The 24,126-nt window shown below is 49.2% G+C and overlaps 2 protein-coding genes across 2 annotated transcripts; both read left to right on the top strand.

The window, feature by feature from the left end:
* The first annotated feature begins 87 nt into the window (after positions 1–87).
* Positions 88–2,449, top strand: Pole3 (DNA polymerase epsilon 3, accessory subunit). The gene is made up of 4 exons (XM_021648831.2): positions 88–223; positions 303–388; positions 698–816; positions 1,008–2,449. Exons 1-4 carry the CDS (start codon positions 158–160, stop codon positions 1,175–1,177), a joined length of 441 nt encoding a protein of 146 aa, XP_021504506.1. The 5' UTR covers positions 88–157; the 3' UTR covers positions 1,178–2,449.
* A 3,282-nt stretch (positions 2,450–5,731) lies between these two features.
* Positions 5,732–16,579, top strand: Alad (aminolevulinate dehydratase). The gene is made up of 12 exons (XM_021648837.2): positions 5,732–5,869; positions 10,478–10,651; positions 11,546–11,596; positions 12,106–12,202; positions 13,708–13,843; positions 13,946–14,029; positions 14,117–14,205; positions 14,739–14,794; positions 14,878–14,965; positions 15,056–15,142; positions 15,444–15,573; positions 16,430–16,579. The coding sequence occupies exons 2-12, from the start codon at positions 10,539–10,541 to the stop codon at positions 16,489–16,491; spliced, it is 993 nt and encodes a 330-aa protein (XP_021504512.1). The 5' UTR covers positions 5,732–5,869; positions 10,478–10,538; the 3' UTR covers positions 16,492–16,579.
* Positions 16,580–24,126: the final 7,547 nt, after the last annotated feature.

Here is a 24,126-nt window from a genome sequence, read left to right as displayed (position 1 = left end):
GGGGGTGGGGGCTGCGCGAAGCACTGTGGGACACCGGCAACGTGGGCTGGGACGGAAGCCGCCGAGGGTCAGATCTTAGCGACGCGGGAAGTCCGGACAACAGAATTGGCTGAAGAGGAGGCCCGAGGCGGAGGAGGCTCGGGCCCCAGCGGAGGCGATGGCGGAGAGGCCGGAGGACCTAAATTTGCCCAACGCCGTCATTACCAGGATCATCAAGGAGGCGGTGAGTTTCGAGGGCCGGCGAAAGGGTCGAGGGCGGACGTGTGGGCAAAAGGTTAACAGAATCTCCACCTTCCTCGCAGCTCCCGGACGGCGTCAACATCTCCAAGGAGGCCCGGAGCGCCATCTCCCGCGCCGCCAGTGTCTTCGTTCTGTATGCCACATCCTGGTGAGCCGAGCTGAGGCGGAAGGGAGGCACAACGGGATCCTGACCCCGAGTTCGTGGACCGGAGCCTACTGGCCCCAGTGCTTATTCCCTGCCTCAGTAGAGAGAGCGATTGACTCACAGCTCTTCTCCAGTTCTCACAAATGCTGAAGCAGGTTAAACAAGGTTTCCGTATGGGGAAGGAATGAACTGAGTTGTGTCACTCAAAAACTCATGCATATAAGGCAAATGTGGGCTTTCCCACCACACCTGTGGGTGTCTCATGGCCCACCCACTCTGAAAGCTTCTGAAGGGCTTTGCTCTTTCTTTCAGTGCGAATAACTTTGCAATGAAAGGGAAGCGCAAGACTCTGAATGCCAGCGATGTGCTGTCAGCCATGGAAGAGATGGAGTTCCAGCGGTTCATTACACCATTGAAAGAAGCTCTAGAAGGTATCCGTGTGCTCTTCTGTTTCGTAAACCGTATGAAAGATGTTCGTCCTTCGTTCCCTCGTCACCTGTCCCCTTCAGTAATCCTGATTCTACTCTGGTTGGTTGGTACCATCTCAGATATGTGATGTGGGCCTGGTTATTCCGCCTATGCCTCGGTTGGTCTACTTATACAAAGATCTGCTTCCCTACAGCATACAGGCGGGAGCAGAAAGGCAAGAAGGAAGCCTCTGAGCAAAAGAAGAAGGACAAAGACAAAAAAACAGATTCAGAAGAGCAAGACAAAAGCAGGGAGGAAGATGATGAAGATGAAGAAAGACTAGATGAGGAAGAACAGAATGAAGAGGAGGAAGTAGACAACTGAATGGAGAGAGTGGGCAGACTGGCACGGTGGAATTGACCGCCGAGATGTGTTTATGTGAAGCCCCTCCCTGCAAGGCAGAGCCATCTGCACAGGTGCCTGAGATCAAAATAAAAACTGACCAGAAAGATCAAAGCCTGCTCTTCCCAGACACAGCATCTGAGTTCCAGAATCCTGTTTTGCTTCACCAGTCGAGGTTCTGACATTTTAGTGTAAGGGATTCTGAATGACTACATAGTTTGCTATTGCTTGTTTGCTTAAGTATATGGCTGGCTAACTAGCTTTTCATCCCATTTCCCTGCCCCTCCAAAAAAAGTAATAACTTCCATGTTGCCTGCTGTTTTCCAAGTCACAGAGGCACTAAAGGCTCAGGGAGGAAAAAATGGGGCTTTGATCATGGTCACCCTGTTTGATTGTACAGTATTGGGCAATAGGTATTAATGGTCAGAATGGTTGCTTTTTAGGAAATAACTAAAAAGCTGTGGGAAAATAAGGAAATCTCTTTACTTGATAGTAGCATTACTTGCTTGGGTTCTTGTTTTCTAGACTTAATTAGCTTGTAGTCCTTTGTTGACTGCAGATATTCAGCCTGCTGGGATGGCTGCACCCCTATGAAATACACTCCAGTTCTCAGTGTTCTTCACTGGAATCTGTCAGTGTTCACTGGAATCTGTCAAAAAGGTGCCAATTCTTAAAACCAGGGGGCTTAATCCTGGAGGTAACTCAGTGCCTGCCACTGTAGGATTTAGTGCCAGCTCCTGAAAGGTATAAAATTCCAGATTCTCTCTTCTTTACTCCATCTTCCAGACTTGTGGCTGCTGCTTTTCATTCCCTGAACTCATGACAAGTTCCAGAGACTTTATTAAATCCAGGCACAGCTTTTTCTCTCCATCTCTCCTGCATCTGCTTCCCAGGGCCACTTTCTCCTCCTTTTCCTTATTTCATCTTCCAGTCTAGGAACTTTGATAAGCTATGTAATGTCCCAAAGTGCAAGTTCCTCAGATTCCTTAGTTATGTGCAACACCTCTGAACCTTAAGGTAAGTGTTAAGGTTGCTCAGGAATCTAGCACCACCGCTGTAAGCTTTGAATATGTTGGCTCGTCCTTTTCCCCATTTAGTGCTCCAAGCACTTTCTTTGTCTTAGTTGAGCACTTGAGGTGGACAGGTAATGTAATATAGAATTAGACACTGTTAACCAGTCGAACATAGTGAAGGACTGGAGACTGTTGAGAAGATTTAATGCTTTATACAAATAAAGAACATTCTTGTTTAAAATGATGACTCATCCAGTGTGCTTTTGGAAAGGACTCACCAAGGTGTCAGTGTGTCTGTCTGTCTCTCTCTCGCTGTCTCACACACACACACACTGGATCCTGCTGCTCCTTGGATCACCACTAGATAAATGAGCATTCACAACTAAGGGCACTGCTCTTAACCACAGCCAATATTTTCTGTGATTCTCAGAGTTACTCAGTAGCTCCCACTTTTTTTTATGTATTTATGTATATAGTGTTCTGCCTCACTGTACACCTGCTCGCCAGAAGAGGGCACCAGATCTCATGTTAGATGGTTGTGAACCACCATGTAGGGATTTGAACTCAGACCTTTGAAAGAGCAGCCAGTGCTCTTAACCTCTGAGCCGTATCTGTAGCCCTAGCTCCCACTTCTTAAGCCTTTCCTGTGTCTAGCATTGTTCTATGTTCTTTCAAGTATTAAATTTTAACTCCTATTAAGCAGCATTGCTGTTATCTGTTAGCTCTTAACCACAGTTCTATGTTAATTTTTCAATATACATAGTTTTTAAGTCATAGTCAAACTTATAAATCAAATTTCACAAATAACCCCAGTGATCGTTTGGTTTTTCAGCTTTTTCCTTCACAGCAGAAACATTCTTAATTCCCATGAGTACCATGCTAGACCAGCCTTCAAGTCCAAACTGGAATCCTGTGACTTCCTTTGAGCTCAATTTCACATGTACACTATGTACCAAGTAGAGCATCCTAGAATATAACTTTGCTTTCTATGAGATCAAATCCATAGTTAAACCTGTTCTTCAAGGCGTCTGTAAGAAGGGCGCACCCTACCATCTAATCTCTACCATAAGGCTGTTCATGAATGGAAAGAGCTCAGTCACAGAGCACTTGCCTAGCATGTTCAAACAAAAGAAGCAAACTCTTCCACATGTTTTCTGTTCATCCTGCTCAACTGTAGAGGAATGTTAATTCAGAATGTGGCTGCTCTGGCAAGAGATCATATACAAAGACCTAGGTCTGTATGTTCCAGCTAGAATATAGACAAGCCTTTAATCCCAGGAGACAGGCAAATAGAGCTCTGAGTTCAAGGCCATCCTGGTATATCGCAAGTTTCAGGTAAAGAAAAGCTTAGGTCCACGTATGGTGGTACACACACAGCACTCAGGAGACAGAGGCATGGAGATCTCTGAGTTCTGGTCAGTTCTTTTTGGGTGGTTTGGTTGAGTCAATGAACTGAGGGACAGTACAGTGGAGATGAGCTTGTGGCAGTTCAGTTCATGGAATTCAGAGGCAGTTTTTACCATTAGAGTTTTATAGAGATGGGTTGAAGAGAAAACAAGGTAGGCACAAGTAAGACAGAATGAGGAGCCAGAAGATTAGAACATATTGCCAAAATTAGTATGAGGCCAAGCAAAGCAGTCAGAGGCCGAGAAGTCAAACTGAATCAGCTTGGAGAGGAGTTTGAGCCAGAACAGCTGAGTTGAACCAGCCAACCAGAGTTCAGAAAGAGCTAGAAAGGGTAAGATTATTCAGCAGTAAGCCTCAGAGATGTAAACATTGTAGGCCTAGATTAGATTGTACAGAGGCCAGAAGCTTCCAGGACTAGGCCTAACTTAGCAGACAGGCAGAAAGCCTCCAAGACAACACCCAATCCCTTAAATAAATTTTAATTTTCTAAGATAAACCATTCTGGGAATGGAGATTTGGATTTAAAAATAAAGAATTCAACATCTGAAAATCTTTGAGATTAATAATCCAAGATTATTTTTTTTTCCTAATCACTCTACATCATCTCATAATGGTATCTGGATTTTGAAGGTTTTCCAGTAGACTAAGATAAGTTTTTCATCTCTTTATGAGTGCTTCATGAACAGAAACTAACCTGGGTCTGGTCAGTGGAAGAGGTCTTGTCTATTCAAAACTACTCTGAGGGTCTGAAGAAAATGGCTCTGCAGTTAGGAGCAATGACTGTGCCTCCAGAGTGCGGTTTAGTTCCCAGCACCCATGTGGCAGCCAACAACTTCTGGAGCTAGTTTGAGAGGATCCGTGCCGTTCCTGGCCTCCTGTCACTGCAGGAAGGTGGTACATAGCCTTCCATGCAGGCAAAATATCCATACGCCTGTGCTTTAGCCCCCTATTTTTACCTTTGGGAAGTTGAGGCTCTTTAGAAATTCCTTAGTAACTTATGATTACTGAGATCCAGTGGCCTTGGGCTTTCTGGTTTTGTTTTAGTAAACTTTGTAAATGGTTGGGATAATTTTAGGTTTACAGAAAAGTTACAGTGAGTGCAGTTCCCACACCTTCACCCAACTTCTCATATTACAACTCTAAGTGAAAATTTTCTAGTGAATTTTTAAAATCCAAAATGAGATTCACAGATCATAAACATTTTAAAGTGAAGATTTGGTGGCACTTAGGACATTTACTGTATTACACAACCACCCACTTCTACCTTCAAAATAATCTCATCACCTCCTCCCCAGTAAACAGTCACTCCCCATGCCTCCTCCACTCAAGGCCCTTACCATCCACCACTAGTCTTTGTCAAAGCCCCATAAACCTTAGTTTGTTTTTGTTGTTTGGTGAGACAATGCATCACTATACAGTAGCCCTGGCTGGCCTGGAACTCACTTTGTAGCCCAAGTTAGCCCCAAACTCACCTGGCTCAGCCTCCCACTGCTGGGATTAAAGGTGTACACCACCAACTCCACTCCCTTTGGTGAGATTTTAACGTACTCATTGTAGACAAACCTGATAACCCTATCACATTTGGATGGTTAGGGTTTTTTTTTTTTTTCTTTAAAAAAAAATTTTTTATGTCTATATCTTCACATCTCTCAACGCATGACAGTTTGGGGGCTGAACAATTAATTACTGGAATAAATTTGTCTGAAATGGGCAGTCTGCTGCTGAGCTCAACTTTAAAGCGCTCGGTCGGCCAAAATGGATTTATCTGCTTTGTGTAAGGCAATACCGTGGTGTTCTAACGTCCATGACACCCAATTGTTCTTTTACCAAAGAGTAACAATCCAGTTTTGGCTCGAGGCTGAGAAAAAGACCGTCAAGTGAACTCTGGGATGAGTTCGTGATTGCAAAACAGGGATCCTCCCAGGGGCGGACCCCTCGGGCCTTCCCACCGCAATTGAGGCCCGCGCAGGGTGGGTGGGAGGATGGGCGGGTTCTTGGGCTCCCCGGAAACTCCGGATAGGCCCAGGTTCCAGCCCGCCACGCGTGGGCCGGACCTGGTGAGCCGACCCGGGACGCGGGGACTTGAGGGCGGGGAGCAGCGGCCGCATCCCCGTAGGGCGGGCAGTGGGAGAGCCGCTTCCGGGTGACCGGCCCCGCCTCCTGGCGGGCGGCGCTTTCCGAGCGGGAGAGCGCCGTGTCCAGAGCGGCGGCTCGGAGCGGCGCGGCGCGGCGCGGCGAGCGGCGTCCCTGGCAGGTGAGCGGGCGCCGGCCTCTGGGAAGGGGCGGGTTGGGATGGTGACACCAGGACGAGGCGAGGTGCATCTCAGATGGCACTGTGCTCCCGAAGCTCTGACGCTGTAGCGGAGACGGGGTTCCGGTGCACCCTCTAGAGTGGACGGCGATCTTGCTACGTGGTCTTGCCGAGACCGGCTCGGGGGCGCAAAGCTGGACTCCACCCGCTCCCTTTCTCTGCGGCCCCAAGAGTAGTCTCGTGTCTGCAGAGCGCGAGTTGTCTAGCAGGCTGGGGAACTAGGGGGAAACAAAGAGAGTAGCTCGTGCTAGGGGTCGACTTCTGCTCATTCAGTCACTACAACAACCCATCGAGGTCAGCCCAAGCCCCAGTTTACCACTGAGAGATGAGAGGTCACGCAGATGGAAACTAGAGTTAGTCCCCAATGCCTTTTAGATCCGAAAGTCACTTAACCATGCTGCTACCAGCAGTGGCCAGGTCCGAGTTAAACCCCTTCCCTCCCGTACACGCAGCTGGAGCTCTCCGTTGGCTCATCTCTGCTGGAAATACAGTGTGTGAACTCTGTCTTTCCAGTGCCGAAGGTCAAGGTGAGAACTGAGGTCTGCTGGACTCCCGAATTTTAGACCAGATTTACAGCTGACCTGCTGCATGAGTCAGTACCTGCCCTTCTTGGAGTTCAGTTTTACCCTTTTTTAATGAGAAGCTCTCAGCTAGAACTTTTATTAGCAATCTATAGAAAAGCAACTCCTGACTTGAAATGGCTAGACCCAGGCAAGGGAGGTTAAAACCAGCACACTGGACAAGGTCCAGTTTCGTCTTTAATCTCCTTTTCCAACACTGTGGCAGGTGGCAGAAAGAGTATTTGGCAAACAGGCAATCCCTTTGCAGAGCTGCAGGACAGCTGCCTTTCCCGGGCCTTTTGGGCCTCAGATTCCCCCAGCTCTGGACCTTCTACCTAGCTGGCCCTCCTGACGTGCCTCCTCCCCAGCCAGTGCAGAGCCTCCCAGAGCTGGCAGCCGCTCACCACTATCTGTGCCAAGAGCACGGCCTCTGGAATCCACGGGGGTGGGGGTGGGGGTGGGGGGCACAGTCTGGAAGCCCAGGCCCTGAAGCTCTTTCTCAACCGCCCCTAGTGGCAGTCTCACTCCCAGGTTGGGGGATGTTGCCCTCCTAAGGAAGGCAAGATTTTTAGTCTTCAGAAATGGTACCCTGCACTGTCTCTGTGAAACCACCCTTGACTCTCCAGACTGCTCATTTTCCTTCTTGTCCAGCACTTCTGCTGCACAGCACATGCTGCTGCAGGGCCCCGTCCCCTCACCTCATGCCCCAGGTGAAATGAATCTTCTTCCTAGGGTATGGTGCAGGGTTACACAGTACACAGGGTTACTCAGCATTCGCCATGGATTTACCATTACTGTGCTGCTGCCTCCCTGTCAGACACACCTCATTGTTATCTGATCTTCTCTACAGCTTGCAGGCTTCATAATACCAGCACATTTTAGATTTTGAAAAAAGGGATCTGAAAGGCCTTGCCCAGAGTTATAGAGCCAGCTCTGGGGTTGTTTGACCCAGAAGCAGTTCTTCTGGCACCACCTTGTACAGCTTGCCAGCAAAGTGAACCTGTTTGAAAGTGGGGGAGAAAGTGGCCTGGGCCCCTTCGGTCTTGTGTTCCTGTGTCAGACACAGGATTTAAGCTCAAATCTGCAAAACCCCTTAATTTGGGGAAATTGTCCTGCCCATGTTTGGAAGTCTTCCAGACTCCTAGGGACTTCTTTCAAAGCAGAACCTTGATCTAGAATTGCTTCTATAAAACAGAAGCAACTGGCTGCCTTTCCACTCTGTGGAAATGAATTAAACAGCTGCTGTAGTGGACTGTAGTATAGGGCATGGACTGGAGGAAGTCAGGGGCCTCAGGGTCAGCCCCTATCTCTGCTCACTCACTGTGTGAGTGCAAGTCCTGTGGCCTTCCATCCCTTCATTTCTATCAAAATGTGAGGGACTGAATAGAACTTTTTTTTTTAATTTGCACTGACATCTCTCTCAGTTTTGTCTGGTAACCAAGATAAAAACCTAAATCCAGGCAGGAGCTATCTCAGTGATTAGGAGTATTTGTCGCTCTCACAGAGAACCTGGGCTCAGTTGGCCCAACGACCATCAGTAACACCAGCGCCAGGGGATCAAACAACCTCTTCTGAACTCCGGGCACTGCAGACTTGTAGTGCGTGTACATGCTTATAACAAAACACTCCTAGCCATCAAGTAAGTCTTCAAAAGTTAGAAAAAAAAAACAAAAAAACCTAAGTCACAGTTGAACGTTCCGGCTGGGGAGGCAGCTCAGCGATGGAGCACAAGGGTCCAGGAGCTCAGACCCAGGAGAAGAAACCAGGAGCAGCGGGAGCGCTCCCCACACACACCTCACCATTCTCCCCTCCTACCTCTCCCAGCTACCTTAACATAGAATTTGGAAAGCACAGCTCTTAGGTGGCCCTCCAAGTTTTACTTTTAGGCAGATGGCCTATCAGTTGTTCCCTTAAGCTCTTAAAGGAGAAGAGTGAAAGCCAGGGAATGCAGGTGTGGATTCCAGGAGCCAGGTCCTGCTGCAGAGATGGTTGTTGGGCAGATGAGTCCAGGAGCCAGGTCCTGCTGCGGAGATGGTTGTTGGGCAGATGAGTCCAGGAGCCAGGTCCTGCTGCAGAGATGGTTGTTGGGCAGATGAATCCAGGAGCCAGGTCCTGCTGCAGAGATGGTTGTTGGGCAGATGACTCCAAATATGCACCTGGTTTCAAAACCTGGCTCCAATCCAAAATGGCATTGTGCAAGTTCCATAGCCTCCGCAGCCTCTAAATGCTATGAGATAAAGTACTTCCTCAGTGCCTGCACATGATAGATTCACTGCATCAGAAACAGTCTAGGTAGAGGGAGACCAAGTGGAATCCAGCACAAATTCATATTCTGGCTTTATCACTAACCAGCCATGGGCAAATACTTTTACGTCTCCAGGTACCTCTGTTACACGCGACAGCCAAATTTTGCACAAAGTGGATGGATAAACCCTCATATGTGCATTTAGGAGTTGAAACCTCTCTAAGGAGGCCTGGCCTCCCTGTGTCCTATGATGAGGCTGGCCCACCCAGAGGTGTGGTGATAGGGTTGGTCCTTGTGTGGCTCCTGATAACCTCAACCTCAGCAAGGAGGAGGCTGGGATAAGATGGGCCCCTGAGCTGGTTGGGAGGAAGCTGAAGGAGACTGAGAAATAGCAGCCACACAGCCAGGCGCACTGAAGGAGCCAGGGTTCTGCACTTGTTTTCATGTTTAATTTGCTGTAGGACTTTGGGTAAGTACCTGTCTGTCTGGTCCTTGACTTCCCCCTTGTTGAAGGACCAGAGATTTAAGCCTTCCAGCCTATATTGTCTGTGGCTTTTTTTTTTTTACTACTTGGCTGCTTAGTAGCCAAAAGTTATCTCCAAAAGGAAGTGTCTAAAATGGAGCCAGCTGTCCAACTCTGCAGCCTGCCACGCTCTTCCTGCTCCATCCTGTCTTGGTTGCCCCTTGGGTCAGAGCATCCGCTCTGAGAGACAGCCTCTTGGCTGCCTCAAGATGGCCCTTCCTCCTCCGCCTCCTTGCCTCCCACTGCTCCTGTGCTCCTCTGCTTCCTCTCTGCTCTCCTCAGCCACAGAGTTCTCTTAAAGCTAGGCTCTGGCCAGGCCAGTGTCCTATTTTGCTGCTCAGAGCTTGCCCCTGTCAAATTCCCTCCACGCCTTCCACATGGCCCTTGCTCCTTCCTTAAGGCTTCAGAACAGTCCACAACCATCCTCATTCACTTTTTTGAGGGAGCACTGTCTCTTTACCCCTCCAGATCCGCACAGCCTGCAGAGCAGAACCCAAGTCCTGTCTTCCACAAGATCTTCTGCCCTCCTCTCCAGGTCCATGGGTCATGCAGGCCTGGGCTGCCAGGTTCTGTAGTACACTCATACGTGCCTCCAGGGACTTCCAGAAGGCACCTGGGAGGGTGCTGCTGCGGGCCGGCACACAGTAGATGCCCCTGAAACCGTGTGGCACCCAGGCTTCCTTCAGTCCTATGTCACTTATGTGGCGTGCAGTTACTGTCTTGTACTCAGAGTGGTGAAATATTTGCTCTCTGCTAGGGTCTGTGTGGGGGAGGGAGAAATGAACTCGACACAGCCCATGCCCTGCTGAAGCTCTGCGCAAGAAAAGCCAGTGCCACAGAGAACTTTTATTGAAGAGGGATTGTTTAAATGTTGCAATGATCAGTGCTTCTCAAAATAAACGCAAGGAAGAATTGGTTGTTTCTCTTTTGGTCCTAGTTTTCGGATTCTTTGCTAAGATACCATTTGAAGTTGCTAGAAAGCTGGTTGTTTACCTAGCAGCCCTGTGCGCTACAGCCCAGAGGCTGTCATTAGACTGAAAGCCCCCCAAAGCTTCTGCAGGTAGCCTCGCCTTACCTTGTCTTGGGGGGGGGGGCAACAGTCAGCAAAGCCACGTCATGAGTAGCAGAGGCTGGAGAGAAGAGGCAGGAACCCGGAAGGGCTGTCTTCCAGATGTGACCCTGGGCGTGGGCTTGTGTCTTATGCTTCTGGGTGCCCCCTACAGAGCTGAGCCTGCAGCGGACCCCCCAGGAGTCTGGTTCCCCCCGGAGTAGACGGCCTACACCATGAATCACCAGTCCATCCTGCATAGTGGCTACTTCCACCCACTGCTTCGGGCCTGGCAGACCGCGGCCTCCACTGTCAGTGCCTCCAACCTCATCTATCCCATCTTTGTCACGTGAGTCCCCAGAAATGGGCCAGGCCTTGGATCTGCCTCGGGTTGGAGGACAACACTGGTAGTGAGAAGGAAGGATGGAGGTTTGAAGTGGGCGTCAGCGAGAAAAGAAGTTTCACAAGTGGCCTGTGGGGTTAGGAATGGTAGCCTTTGGAACATAGAAGCCCTGAAAAGAACTCAGTGACTCCATCTGTAAAGTCAGTACTCTTGCCATTCTGAGCTTTGGTGGTTAACACTAGAAGAGGGAGAGGCTGGGTCAAGCCCCGCTCGCCTAGGTGGTGCTCATTAAAAACAGTCAAGCATTACAGCAGTTAGCAACCACGGAAGGTGTTTGCGGAGTGCTCGCTGTGGACCCCGGGCTGTGCTAAGCACCTGTATGCCTTACCTCACTCAGTCCTGGCCTCTGCACCAGGGAGAGATAGGCATCCTCCTGTGTCTCAAGTCTGGAGGGTGAGGATTGTTACTGGTTTGGCTCATTGTTCTTATCAGTGCCTCGCACGCTACACAGCACATAAGAAGTGGTCAGTAAATTTTCACTGGGTGAAGAAATCCATCTTCATGGGATCCAGTGAAGGGCCTGAGGCTAAAGGAGATGCTACAACTAGGTCAAGGTCGCTTGTCAAAATGTACCTAGGCTGGGACACAAGGGCCTCTGACTTCAGAGTCGCAAGTCCTTCCTGTTCTTGGTACAGTGGCTCTTATTGTCACACTATTACTGTTCTTGTTATGATTTCAGACCCTGGGCTTGGCCAGGCAGGGGACCCAGTCATGGGATCCTACCCCCTCCCTCCATCTCTCCTCCCATATCCCTTCCCAACTTCCCATCTGTCCTTCCTAGTCACTCATTACTGGCCCTTCCCACTGCCACCGATCCATAGCCCTTCTCCGCTCTTGCAGGGATGTTCCCGATGATGTCCAGCCTATTGCCAGCCTCCCGGGAGTGGCCAGGTAGGCATGGTGGGTGGCGAGGACATGGTGCAAGGAGAGATTTCATGATGCAAATGCTAGGGGATAGAAGCATGTGCTAAGCTGTTTAGCCAGTTCAGTATGGCAGGCAACCTCAGAAAGTAACAGACATCCCATCAGGGTGACTTCATGGCAGAGGCTGTTCTAGGTAAGAATGGAGCTTGAGGTGGGACTTGAGAAAAAGCCATGGAGGAGTCGGCTGCAGCTAACTCCATAGCTCTGCTGTTTGTGACCCAGTTTGCCCACCTCTGTGGTGGGTATATTATACTTGCCCCTGGACTGTGGTCCTTGTGCCCTCCTGGTACCTGCACAGCTTGGCTCCTCACTGAGGATCGCACTGAAGACCTTTCACCTGCTAGCAAGTATGTTACCACAGAGCTATATACCAGCCTGTAGCTTAGCTTTTAATAGAAGCATTGTTTTGAAGGGGTGGAGGCCTGGGCAAGGGAACCTATTACCTCAGCAATACGCACTTCCTTGACCTCCCCCAGGTATGGCGTAAACCAACTGGAGGAGATGCTGAGACCCCTGGTGGAAGCAGGCCTGCGCTGTGTCCTGATCTTTGGTGTCCCCAGCAGAGTTCCCAAGGTGAAAAATGGAAAGGTTGAGAAGGAAAGATGAGGACTGGCAGACGGCTCGATTTCAGACCTAAGCTCAGTCCTAAGACCCATAGTGAAAAGCTGGGCAGAGCACTACACACCTGTGATCCCAGTGTTGAGGCAGAAATGCAGGGATGGATCCCTGGAGTTTGCTGAACAGCCGGTCTGTTTGAATTGGGGAGCTCCACACTAAGTGAGGGCCTGTGGCATGGTGTAGAGGAATGTCAATTCAGAACATGGCTATTCCGGGCAAGAGCTCACATCCAGAGACCTTCTAGGTCTGTGAGGTCTGTCTAGAATACAAACACACTTTTAATCCAGGAAACGGAAGCAAGCAGATCTGAGTTTCAGGTAAAAGCTTATATCCAGGTGTGGTGGTACATGCCTTTAATCCCAAACAATGAAGGTAAAGATAGTTTGTAGAAAGAAGTACTCATGTTTGAAAGTGATGTCTGATTGAGTGGCAAAAACAGTGATGAATCAGAGAAAGATTTGACAGATTAGGATATACCCAACTCTCAGGAGAAGAGAGAGGAAAGGGAAGCTACTTAAGAGGCAATGCAGAGAGTAAAGAGGCAGTTTTTATCAGGACAGTATAGAGAGCCAGGTTTCCGAGAGAGACTGAGAACTCAGGTGAAAACCAAATGAGCCAGAGAATGAGGAGCCAAGAGGTTAGAGCAGGAGGTTGAGCCAGAACAGCTGAGTTGAACCAGCCAGCCCAGAGCTCAGTAAGAACAAGGGTGAGCTTATCAGCAGTAAGTCTCAGAGGCTGAAAACATTCTAGGCCTACGTTAGATTGTAAGGAGGCTGGAAGCATCCAGGACTAGGCCTAGGTAATCAGATAGAGGCAGTAAGTCTCCTAGACAACAATTACCTCAGGCCAATAAAAGTTCCTTTTACAGCATGGTGGTATATAACTTTAATCCCGGTGTGGAATTGGGGGTGGTTCAGGCAGATGTCTCTTGAGTTCAAAGTCAGCATGTTCTAGGCCAGCCAGAGCTACACAGTGAGACCTTGTTTCCAAAGCACTTAATATAAGATGGGGAGTAATTGAGGAAGACATTCAGGTTTTTTTTTTGACATATGGTTTTTATGCACACACATGTGCACACACACACATGAACACATGTATACATGTTAATGAAGGAAATAAAAAGGAAGACAAAGTGAGAAAGGACCAACATGCCATGCTTACTGCTTTTTTGTTCTGCCCTGTGCAGGCTTTGAGGGCCAGTACTGTCTTTGGGTTTGCTCTGCCTTTGACTCGAAGTCAGGAAGTTCATAGGTAGGACTGCAACACCCTAACTGGGTGAGCCAAGCCCCCTCTCCAGGCTTCTGCTCTTCTCTGAAAATGGGGCCAGGCCAGTACATCCTCATCCAGAGTCTGCAGTGAGGTGGAAGAGAGATCTGGGCTGTGGTCTTCAGTGGCAACCAGCATGCCTTCTGAACAGCGTCTGTAATAAACACACCACCCCGTCCTTCCCCTGCCTCTAGGATGAGCAGGGCTCTGCAGCTGACTCGGAGGACTCCCCAGCCATTGAGGCTGTCCGTCTGTTGAGGAAAACCTTCCCTACCCTCCTGGTGGCCTGTGATGTCTGCTTGTGCCCCTACACCTCCCACGGTCACTGTGGTGAGCTGCCTCCCGCCCTCATCCCCAAGCCCCGCTTTCCCCAGGGTGGGCACAGGCAAGAACCCAAGGTGCACTCCCAAATCCGTCCATCTTGTCCCCCAGGCCTCCTGAGTGAGAATGGAGCATTCCTAGCAGAGGAAAGCCGACAGCGGTTGGCAGAGGTGGCACTGGCCTACGCCAAGGCAGGTGAGCGGGCCCTTAGTAGCAGGGATGGGAGGTGCGATAATTGGGCAGGAGAGATCGGATCTCTGAAGGCCACCCTTCATTCCTCAGGATGTCAGGTTGTAGCTCCGTCAGACATGATGGATGGACGTGTTGAGGCCATCAAGGCTACCCTGCTAAAACATGGACTTGGCAACAGGGTATGGATGGGGGCAGGGAGGGGCGTGAGGATGGATGGGAGGAGAGTGCCTTGGCCAACCCTAGCAATATGGCTAGTCCGCTAAGCACTTGCTTGGAAGTGTAAGGACCTGAGTTTGGATCCCACAAGTCGATGGGAAAAGCAGGCATGGTGGTAAATGCTTGTAATCCAGTGTTGCTGAGGTGGAGCTTGCTGGCAAGCCGGCCTACCCTTGGTAAAGTTCTAGGCCAGTGTGAGATGCCTGTCACCAACAAAAGGCAGGTGGATCTGAGGAGTGATGCTGGAGATCTAAGCTCCATGTGCATTCGCGCACACCTGCATGCGCACATGAGCCCAGTTTGCACACTCACAACATTGAGAGCAACACTGGATGAGGCCTTTGAGGACCATCCCAACCTCAGAGCGATTAAGGCCAAGTGTTGGAGGAGACTGGATCATAAGCCCTCTGCTTCCTGCCTGGGACCTATCCCTGTCACTTCACCCTGGGATTTGGGAAGGGCTAACTCAGCCTAGACTCCACTGTCTTCCCCATAGGTGTCGGTGATGAGCTATAGTGCCAAATTTGCCTCCTGTTACTATGGCCCTTTCCGGTGAGTGGTGCCTGCAGTGGTCTGTGACGGTGCTGGTCCATTCACCTGGAGCTGGCCCCCAGCATTGTGATACTCTGTTGCAGGGATGCTGCTCAGTCAAGCCCAGCCTTCGGAGACCGCCGCTGTTACCAGCTGCCTCCTGGAGCCCGTGGTCTGGCCCTCCGCGCAGTGGTGAGAGAGAGAACTTAAGCCCCATATCTACACTCCCTGAGCTGTCCTGCTCCTGTCTCAGCACTGCCCACACTTCACCCTCATTCATAGGCCCGGGACATTCAGGAAGGAGCTGACATACTCATGGTGAAGCCGGGATTGCCCTACCTGGATGTGGTGCGGGAAGTGAAGGACAAGGTGAGCACAGAATGGAGGGTGGGAGAGTTTGTCCCGACACTGGACCCTAAGGGAGGGACTTGAGACTCTGTCTCTGAGCCAGAAACAGTATGCCCCTGAACAGGGCCCTCTCCTCCCATCCCTGCCTAGGTGCTAGCTTGTCTCTTCTGCTCTGGCACACAGGCACCTTTGAACAGTTCTGGCTGGACACTTTTTGAATGAGCTGGGCTGTCAGCAGTAGCACTTCAGAATGGGGCCCTGAATATTCAGACTGGGCAGGGAGGAAGGGACAGTCACTTGAACACATGTGTCATCTCCGCAGCACCCTGAGCGCCCCCTTGCAGTATACCAGGTGTCTGGAGAGTTTGCCATGTTATGGCATGGAGCCCAGGCCGGGGCCTTTGATCTCAGGACTGCTGTACTGGAGGCCATGACGGCCTTCCGCAGAGCCGGTAAGCAGGGGTGGGGTTCATGACCTGTGTCACAGGGACTGATGGGAACTCTGCCCAAGTAGGAAAGCAAAGGTCTGAGAGGCCTGGATTCTCTGCCTGGAAGTTCTAATCTCTAGGCACAGACAGAAAAGAGTATGTAGAAGGACAGAATAAATGTACAGCAATGACAAAAACAGGACCCCCATATAGCTTTTTGGTTGTGAGAAGCTGAGCAAGCCACTGCTGTCAATCTCAGGGTCCTTGTCCATCAACTGGGACAAGATAGCTGGTCCATATGTCCTGAGGATTACCTGAGACAGTATGCAATGTCTGCTTACCACTCCATAAACAGGAGCAGATTTTGTTAATATCCTGGTTGTCGGGTGGTTCAGAAACCAGGGCCAGGGATTTAACAGTAGACACCTGTAATCCCCACTCCCCAGAAAGGTCCATAGAAACAAGTAAATTGGACACTGTAGTGCAGCACTGAAACCTGTGGGGAGATGGGGTCTAAATTAAGTCAGCGCTGGCTGGGTCTCCACAGTGACATGGCAGGAGAAGAAAGGACCTCAGCTCAGAAGTAGAGTTTATAGTCTGGTCTCAGTGCATCATGGGGCCTTGGTGCCAGACCAGCAGGGCATTGAGGTTGTGTTTGCTGCCTTCTTTCTCTGCACATGTCATACACCAGCAAATCACGGGCCAGAACAAGAGAATGACTTGTTCAGTGTCTGGAGCTAGCTACAGACAGGCTTTGTAGCACCATCGGCTGTGGCACCAGGCTGTGCCTCTCCATAGTGGTCTTTCCCTGTCTGGCCCCCATTTTCCAATTGCGCTGGTAGCTGATGTCACATCCTTCCCCCTTCTCTTTTCCACATAGGTGCTGACATTATCATCACCTACTTTGCACCCCAGCTGTTGAAGTGGCTGAAGGAAGAGTGATGGAAAAGTGTATAGGACTTGATCTTGACAAAGCTCTCTAGGCCTTGTAGAAGTGAAAACCAAAGTAAATGCTGCTGTTAGAACTGTGCCCTGTGCCCTCTTCCTGCCCACGTTGCTGGCAGGGTGCAGCGCCCTGGGTGGTTTCTGCCAGTATGCTAAACTCCCACTCACAGCTGCATCCTCACAGGCCCTCCAAGTTTCCCACCCTGGCTCAGCCCAGAGGCCCACCTCCCTGCTCTTCTGAGGTGTAGCTTCAGCTTGGCAGAAGCCAAGAGCCCTAAGGGCAGGCCTAGGGCTTTGGGACAAGAGAACAGTTAGATCTTGATCCTCAAAGACTTATTTGTTAATGAGGATCAAAACCCAGAAGCAGCAGGAAATCCTGCCTGCAGGAGATGTCAGCATCAAAAAGTCTTTTTGAATAAGAAAGTTCCTGAGAACCTCTGTCCAGGGCAGTTTGGACAGTAGGACATGTAGCAGCTTGTCTCTATAGAATTTATATGGAGAAAAGGGAGTCAGATAAGATGTAACAAGGCAGTTGAAGTGTCTTGGAAAGGTCCAAGACAGAGAAGCTGCCCCTGAGTTGAGACCTCAGGGACAAAGAGGACAAGGAGACATGCTCAGAGACCCCTTTGGTAGGAGGAGCTTGGCAGGGCTGGAGACAGGCAAAAGGAAGGTGGTAACAGTTTGGAGGTTGGGATGGTTAGTTCCCCATCCTGGCAGAAACTGAGGTTTTGTTTTGCATCTGAGAGGCAGCCATCTTAAAGATTTTGGATTGTTTGGTTTGGTTTTCTCCACTAAGTTCTAAACCCCTGGCCTCACGCATCCAGGCAAGCACTCTGCCACTGAGCTACACCTCTAGTCCTTCAAGAGATGTTACAGAGACAAGACTAGAGATTTTGCTGGAGGGGAGTAAGGGAACAAGATGGAGTAAGGTTGTCTTTGTGGGTTTCTGAAGTTGCCCATCTGGTTTCAGTTCCTTCATCTGACATTCCACACCCATACCGCCACTCATATAAGTTAGGGCCAGTTTGCAAGCCCACCTGACGTTAGACTCCCTACTTTAGCCCCAAAGCAAGTTTAGCTCAGACTCTGAACAGTGTCATTTTTAAACTGCAGAATTAGAGTTACTAACTGGCAGCTCCTGCAATCAGACTGGTTCCAACTCTTGGTGGCTTTAGAGCTGTGACTAATTCACCTTAAGAGCTGATCTTCCTGGTTTCTCAGACTTCTGAAAGGTCTCTACCAGAATCAAATCAGTCCTAAACCGTCCCTTTCTGGGAGGCTGAGCATAAATCTAACATCTAGAGCCCAGGTCACTGGTTTAAGACATGCCATCGTCAGGCCAGGAGTATACCAGACTAGAAATGAACTGTCTTGGCTTCCCAGACCTCTTCCACAGCCTCTGAGCTCTCCAGTTGAAATGGTTCATGTGTTACAGAAGGCTTTTCTAGACCATCAGAACCATCATCTCTAAGCCAGTTCAGAGATGCAGGAGACATGCTGCCCTGCGGGGACCACAGATCAGACGTGTCCAGGGACAAATGGTAGACATTGAGCAGACACAATGGCAAATGTAAAGGTCACCATGTCCTGACCTTTGAAGGATCAGTGTTGGATGAGCAACTAAGCTGAGACATAATTGACCAGGAATGTCCCAGAAAAAAAACCATTGTGCAAAGTTCCTGGGGCCAAAAAGGAGCTAGATGAGCACAGGGCTGGTGTGGCTGGCACAACAGGAAAGATACAAGAATGAGTGGTCCGAAGACTGGAGTTTCAATCCAAAACATGCAGGGGCTTTGACACCACATTTCTCTAACTTTATTCCAAGATCAAGGGGTACTTCAAGGATGTCAGCAGAGGAAGGACTATATTGTGTTTCTTTTCTCTTAGTAACACCATGGCATGGTACAAATGAGATGTTTGAATTGCATGGGCTAGAGTGACTGTAGGGATGCAGAAAAGGACATGTATTTAGGATATAATTAGAAGGTAAATTAGACATGAGAGGTGAACTGCTTGTCTGGGTGGCAAGTGGACCATTTAGTGGAGAAAGCAGATTCAAGATAGACCAGAATGCTATTTTAGCTTGGCTTATATCTGTGGCAGAACTGGGTTAAACCACAGCTATAAAAACAGATGTGGCATTCTAACCCAACTCCAAAGCCTCTGTCTTTAACCAACAGCGAGAGTATGGCTGCCCTGTCCTGTGTGATTAACTGGTATGGGAGGAAGGCCTTGGCACCCATTTTCCTTCAGGCATCATAGTATGAGTGGGTCGCGCCCCCCCCCCCCCCCGCCCCAGGGTCTTGTCTTCTGAAGTGTCCACTTGGTGGCAGCCATATACATCTTTACAAAGCAGGCACAGGCAAACATGGATCACACCTAGGAGGTTAAAGCAGGATTTTCAGGACTAACCTGAGCTGCAGAGGAACATCATTTCTTAAAAGCAGGAAGGGACAGAGTTATCTGGAAGGGTTGAAGTCAGCCTGTGGATCTGTACCCCATCCCGGGATAGAGAATTTAGACTTTCACAGTCTGGCGAGACATCTGAGCTGGGTGGTGGTCCAGGAACCCTAAATGAGTGAGACTTGGTGTTTTCATTCCCCTCAAATGTGCGGGTTTAGGCTGTAGCTTGTCCCTTTAACTCCCTAGGAGTGAAGAACACTGGTTCCAGCTCCTTGTCCCACAGACTGCCAGTTCTGCCACAGGAAGAGCCTGTGACTGGCAAGCCTGATTGTGGGTGCTCTTGCCTGCAGGGTCTAAAACCCAGTTCAATAGGAAAAAGAAACTCAACTGATTTTCAAGCCAAGATCTTGATGATGTCTGGTGTGTGTGTCCACAGGTCAAAGGCTTTTTTATCTCTTGGCCTTGGGTAGACTTTAGATAAGCCTTCCCAGCCAACAATATGATCCTCATAGCTGCTGAAATGACCCCTATGATTTGTAATTCTGGCAAAAAACCCATTCTCCCTCATCCCTACCATAACAGCTCTGGAGATCTGTGATGGCTCTGTGCAGGTCACATGTCCACCATTTGGCTCACCCACTGAACTGGACAGAGATGAGTGACACGGTTCACCTGCCCCATTACATAAAAGGCTGACAAAGCCTTGGCTCTCATACCAATGTCCTCTTTGCCTGGAATGCTTTTCCCCTAAATCTCTCCTTTTATGTTCTGATCTCAGCTGACCTGTTGCTTCCTCAAGCCTGACCCAACAGTCTCTGTAAACTCATCCTCTATTTGGATTAGTGAATATAAGAAGCCAGAATAACAGTAGTTTTAAAGATTTACTTCTTGGGGCTGGTGCGATGATTCAGCAGGTAGAAGGGCCTTGCAAGCCTGACCTGAACCTAACCCAGACCTGAACTTAACCCATGGAACCCATTGTGGGAAGAATCAACTTGTAAAATTCCTGACCGCTGTGTGTCTGCTCTGATACATTTATATATAACCTCTCCAAGCAACCCGCAGCTGGTTTGCCAGTTCGTGCAGGCAGGGAGATTGATCTCAGCTGCTGTCTTACTCTGTTATATCTCATTTTTCATCTCATAATCAAAGATGGTAGTCTTAGCTGAGTGTGGTGGCACATTCTTACAATTCCAGTGCTGGATGGCTGAGGGTAGGAGGATCATGAGTTAATGTCATCCTAGGCAACATAGCAACAGCTGACAAAATTAAACTCTGCACCAATGGGGTGGGAGGCATTGAGATATCCTAAGCCCTAAGACTGAAAGTTAGATGATGCCTGTTGAGAATGGGGAACATGGGAACTGGCTGTGTAGTGAAATGAAACATACTGATGGCATCCTGCTCTCCACACCTTGTTACTTATCAGTGATGTATACTGATGTATTCTGGGACACATTCAGAAGGTTCACACATGCCTGCTGTCCTCAGCTACTGAGATGGAAGCTTCACAAGCCCAGAGGTTGGAAAACAACCCAAGAGAAACTGAACATAACAGTTTCTGATATGTGTGACCATCCCAAATGTCTGTCGGCAGTGAGATGCGCTCCATTCAGATTATGGAATGTTCCAATTCTGAGAATGAGACAGGACAGCCACACAGGGAGGTGTGGACTGACCTCAATAAAACACAGAAACAAAAAAAAAAAAAAAAGACAATGTATCTGGTGGATTGTCCTGTTCACAGAGCTCACAAACTACAATGAAAAACCGGAAGAAGGATGGAATATAGGTCAGTGGTAGAAAGGGTACTTGCCTGGTCCTGGTTCAGTTCCAGCATCACCTACACACACACAAAGAAGTGGGCCATGATGGCTCATGCTTGTATCTCAGAACTCAGAGGCTGAGGCAAGAGGATTGCTATGAATGAAATAGGGCAACCCCATAGTTCTGGGCTACTATATTAGATCCTGTGGCAAAAAGAAGAGGCAAGGTGGGCATTCTTGCTACCATTTGGGGGATAAGAAACTAAAAGCAGACATGCTGTAGGCATCTAGACTGGATGGGGGGTCTAGGTAGCAGTTGCAAGGGTATACATATTGTGAAAATTCAATAAACATACTTTTTATTTAATTTTTTTTAATGTGGTCTTATGTAGCTCCCTGTGGGGCCCAGGGAGCCATGGGACTGGAGTAAGCCAACCTGGAACAAGAGTGGGGTCTAGGTGTGTCCAAAACCCAGAAATCTTATTCACAGATCTGGAAGAGTAGGAGTAGGACTATTCTCTTTCCCTTCCTCCCCCCACCCCCGCCCAGCCTGCACACACAGCATGAAGCCCTTTGGCCCTGCTATTGACCCCCTCCCAAGGAGTCACATAGCCAGGTAGCCAGGTTAAACTTCCTCTCCCTTCTAAGATCACATCAGGCAGCACCTGGAATTCCTCCTTCTGCAAATGAGGCACTCACTCTGAAAGCTCCTACCCACCCTGCAAGGTTTAAGTAGCCTTTGCCCCCACCCCACCCCAACTCCCCATTAAAGGTGCTGTCTCACTAAAGCTGCCCCTGAGATTCTGGTCTCACCTAGCTCACAGCTGCCCGAGGTCTCTTCCAACCCAGTCATTCCTGCTTCACTTTCCCTATCAGGTAACACCAGTCCCCTCACAGGCCAATCGCACAGCAACAGACAGGGCAATGGAGCCTTACCAGCATAACCCTGGCTTGCCTGGGACTTGCTATGTAGACTGGCCTCTGCCTATGAAGTGCTGGGGTAAAGACACTACCACACTCAACATGTACATTTAAAATTTTTAATATAGACTTATTTATTTATTTAGGTTTTTTGAGACAGGGCTTTTCTGTGTAGCCTTGGCTGTCCTGGACTCACTTTGTAGACCAGGCTGGTCTCAAACTCACAGAGATCTGCCTGCCTCTGCGTCCCTGAGTACTGGGATCAAAGTATTTATTTTTTGTATGAGTGCTCTATCTTCTTATACACCTGCTTGCCAGAAGAGGGCATCACATCCCATTCTAGATGGTTGTGAGCCACCACGCAGCTAACTGGGAATTGAACTTCATGACCTCTGGGATTGCTGATAGTGCTCTTAAAACACTCACCATCTCTCCAGCCCTATGTACATTTCTTTCTGTGTGTTTTAGCTGAAAACGTTTAAAAAGTAAATGAAAGACTAAAAGTAATAAGAGATGTATAACTGGCAGGTTGCACCTGCCTGGATTTCCTTAGTGCCTTCAACAGGAAACTCAAGGAGGGAAAATGCTTCAGTTAAGGAACGATTCCCCAGTGGTAGGGTGATGATGGTGGATGCCTTTTATCCTAGCACTCAGAAACCCTGTCCCAAAGAAACAAATGAGAGAGAGACAGACAGAATGAATGAATGAATGACTTCACTTCCCAAAGCGAAAACACCCCAAGCTAGGAACTGAATAGTAGGGAGCCAGGGGCCATAGGATGGACCAAGGGATGAAACCGTCAGAGGATTTTCTAATTTAGTTACGGGATGAAAAACATATTCATTAAATTGTACCTAGCCAAGGCTGTTTGTCTGAAACAGGATCATGCTTCATAGCCAAGGCTGGCCTGAAACTTGGAGTGATCCTTCTGCCTTAGCTTCCTTGTTGGGTTTGCAGGTGTATACCACCATACCTGGCTAACTGGACCCAGCTTGGAGCTTGCAAATCAAAAAGACACTAGATTCAGAATATCAAAGACCACCATCATCTTTCCTGTGACACCCCGGGCTTCATTATTATTATTATCAGTAGTAGTAGTAGTAGCAGTAGTACTAGTATTAATATTAGTATTATTAATTTGCTGCTAATAACCTAGAGAAAATAAAAAACAGATTCCAGAGGCCCAATAGTTAAGTCAAGGTCGTGACCCCAGATGAGCAGATGCACTTGGCAAACCCTCTCTGGAGATGTACAGTAAGGTGGCCCTGTGCTTTGTGGAATGTGACCCAAAACAAAACTTAAGCACCCAGCAGTCTATTTTCTCGTCTGAAAAGAATCTCCCTAAATTCTCAAAGAGGTTTTCTATGTGGTCATCCATCACTATGCCATCGCCATATAGAGAGACATACGGAACCACAGGTGACATCGTCTTGGAAATCCACTTAAAACTAGCCTGGATTCTGTTGGGAGTTACTTTGTCTGGTCTTCAGGGTGGAAGAGTTGAGATCAGAACCTAAAGGGTTAGGTTTGAGGTGACTCTGAAAAGAAACAGCCAGGGATCCTAGGATTCTGTGAAAAACAGGTGGGCCTCTGATGTCCTGGCTTCCCTTCCTACCTCCGTTTCTGAGAATCAAGCGTGTGATACAGAACCAGTCCAGCAGGTGAGCCCGCTGGGCTGTGACTTTGCACTTTGTGTCCTGAGGCCCAGGAGAGGGAGCTGGTCCATCTCGCCCAAAGTCCACAGAGCAGCCGGGAGATGATAACCGACGGTGTGTTTAAGAGCGTGTGGTGGGGGAGGGGAAGAGCAGAGCAGTGGGAAGCTCCCTGCACCAGCCTCCCAGCTTACAGCCCATTTCACCTATTTGCTTGGTTTTTGCTTGTCCCTTGTTCATGTGGGCAGGAAACTCATTTTCCTGCTGTGTCCTCAGCGAAGAATGGTTCGGGCACAAAGCGCAGGTACCCACTTAACACTTGGCAAATCAACCAGGTTGAGGGTGCAGCTTTGTTTGCTTTCGGCAGAAGATAAACATGTATTTCAGTTATAAAAACACGACTCTTCCTTCCCCTTAAACGATTGTTTACAAAGTACCTAGGGCAGACAAACACGGTGGCGAGGCGCCTATAACCCCAGCGCTTGGGAGGCTGAGGCGGGAAGGCCTGCCCGGTGGAACCCTATCTTAAAACGAAGTGTCTAGGTTACAGCAGAGCACAGACTATGTGGGTGTGACCAACAATCTCTTTCTAGAAGCAGTTGGGGTCTCTCAGAACAGAGAGGGTCAGCGCCTCCTCGCTGGAGTCCTCGCTGCACTAGAGGAGCCAGGCTGACCCCCAAATCCCCCCATCCCGGGGAGGCGGGGCCGGGGTAGAGATAAGAAGCAGAGATAATCACTGGAGATGTGATGATGAGGATCAGGAAGGTGGGGAGGAGGGTGGTGAGCGGCGAGACAGTGACCTTGAGGAGCGTGGTTGTGGGCCGGAACGAGGAGCTGAGGCTCGGCGGTGACAGGAGAGGAGGAGGCCTGGGAGTCGAGCGAGGGCGGGT

The sequence above is a fragment of the Meriones unguiculatus genome, chromosome 3, assembly GCF_030254825.1.
Source record: "Meriones unguiculatus strain TT.TT164.6M chromosome 3, Bangor_MerUng_6.1, whole genome shotgun sequence".
NCBI lineage: Eukaryota > Metazoa > Chordata > Mammalia > Rodentia > Muridae > Meriones > Meriones unguiculatus.
This window is presented reverse-complemented; position numbering and strand designations above follow the sequence as displayed.